Genomic DNA, 2,026 nt, shown 5'->3' on the forward strand with positions numbered 1-2,026 from the left:
GCCCCAATGGTCCCTCTAGTCTTATGTCCTTCAGTGGCAGGAAGGGATGCCATCCCAGGAAAGCATCAAACTTGATATAGAATGATGTCCCCTATTCCAGTGGTTCTCAACCTTTTGCCTACTGGGACCCATTTGCAAAGGTTCATGGCCTGTCCTGACCCACACCCCCACCCTGGCCCTGTGGGTGTGTGACCCACAGCCCCCCGCCTTCCCCTGGCCATGCTAGTGTTCCTTACTCCCAACCCATGGCCCCTGCCCCACCCGGAAGGCCTGCCAGAGAGGCCCCCAGTTGCCTCCATCCCGCTCAGGCCAGAGTGCAGTTACTATGGTGGCGCCAGTTCATGCAGGCAGCAGCAGAGCAAGTCCAGCCCTGGCACAGGCTGGAGGGAGGAGGAGGGGAGCACTGTAGCAGGCTCCACCCCGGGCTGGGGCTGCTGCATTGCCAACCAGCATCTCCGGGCTGCCCTACCCCTGAGAGCACCCAGCCCAGCTTCACAGCTCTCCCCAGCCCCCTTCCCGTGCTGGAAGGGGCAGGCACCTTCCCATCGCCACTCTTCCTTGCTGCAGTCTCAGCGCTTTCCTGGCATCAGCATTGGTCAACCTGTGACTCGTGACCCTCTGAAATCTTGCAATCCACTTTTGGGTTGTGACCCATTGGTTGAGAAACGCTGCCCTATTCAAAACCCTCCCTGGCATCCACCATTTATTGGTTTAGAGATGTCAGAGGAAATGCCTTCGACCATTCTGTTCAGCAGCCATTAATAGATCTATCATCCATGAATTTTCCAGTCCCTTTTGGGATCTGGCTATGCCCTCTTCTCCTGCCACCTCCTGTGGCAGTGCATTCCACAAGTTGACTATGCTCTCAGTGGCCTCTGCTCATGGAAGCACAGAAAGCATGAAAACGTATCCGCTATAAGAAGGGAATCAAATATTCCCCTTTGATAAATGTCTGCAAGTCTCTTATTAATTAATACTTGCACTGTAGTCACACTAAGAAGCTTCGGTTACAGTCCAGGGTCCTATTGTGCAAGACACTGTACAAATGCAGGGAAAACAGTAATCCATGTCTTAAAGAGTTTAAAATCTGAGTACAAAACAGGTGACAGCAAGCAGACAGAGATGAGCTGATGCAGGGAGCACAAGCAGACAGGGAGACAGTACTGGGTATCATGATGGGCAATGGTCTCCTCAGAGCAGCAAACTCCACTGTTTAGTAGGCACATTGCACTAAAGACGATGTGGCAGGGAAAAATTCACCCTGTGTCCCCAGTTTGCCGGCTGATGTCTTTATTCCTCATACATACTTTTATTATGGACTACAACATTTTAACTAAGATTTTTCAACTGAGGCGTGGGTTGTCTTAGAGTTTGCTTACATATTAGCTAATAAGATCAGTGTTGAACATCCCAATCTTGAAAGTCACCAGAAATTCATTTTAGGCTTACCCACTCCATTAATGATCCCACAACAATGCAAAAAACCTGGTACCTTTGTATGCAAGAAAACCCAATGCTTTCATTATATAAATGGCACCTCCTGCCCTATGGGCTGGAAAGAAGAGGGGAAGGGGATTTACGCTTTAAATTTAAGGGGATTTGATGCTGTGCTGAGAGCCATCACAATGTGAATGAGACCTGTGAAGTAGCCTTCAAGGTCTCTAAGCATTTTACTTTGGGTGTTTGTTCCTGTTATTTGCTCAGCTAAAATCTTTTCTCTCTCTTTTTTTTTTTTTAATCCCTTCCTTCCCCTACCTTCAGCCTTCCTCCTTCCCACTGCTTGATCCATGAGAAGTATATAGTGGAGCTGCAAGTTCTTATTCAGCAGCATGACAGAGAAGAATACAGGTTTGTCTAAAGGCTGAAGGTTCACTGTCATTTCCACTAACTTTAAAGCTGGGGTGACTTCCTGTGACACCATGGAAATTGGTATTAAAGTATATTGTTGGCTTACTTCTGAGGGTTTGCACTATGATTTAAAATAAGATATGTCCTAAGAACTTAGCTTTGTTGAAATAGGTGCATC

The 2,026-nt window shown here is 47.8% G+C and overlaps 1 protein-coding gene across 3 annotated transcripts in view; it reads left to right on the forward strand.

Moving 5' to 3' along the window:
- The window catches only part of TTF2 (transcription termination factor 2), a 61,194-nt gene that overhangs the window by 5,998 nt on the left and 53,170 nt on the right, over positions 1–2,026 (forward strand). For all 3 annotated transcript variants that reach the window (XM_019527357.1, XM_019527355.1, XM_019527356.1), the window contains exon 3: positions 1,762–1,848. In XM_019527357.1, the coding sequence (XP_019382902.1) occupies positions 1,762–1,848 (87 nt within the window). The remainder of the gene's footprint in view (positions 1–1,761; positions 1,849–2,026) is intronic.

This window comes from Gavialis gangeticus, unplaced genomic scaffold (genome assembly GCF_001723915.1).
Source record: "Gavialis gangeticus isolate Ggan-Ray unplaced genomic scaffold, GavGan_comp1, whole genome shotgun sequence".
Taxonomy (NCBI): Eukaryota; Metazoa; Chordata; order Crocodylia; family Gavialidae; genus Gavialis; species Gavialis gangeticus.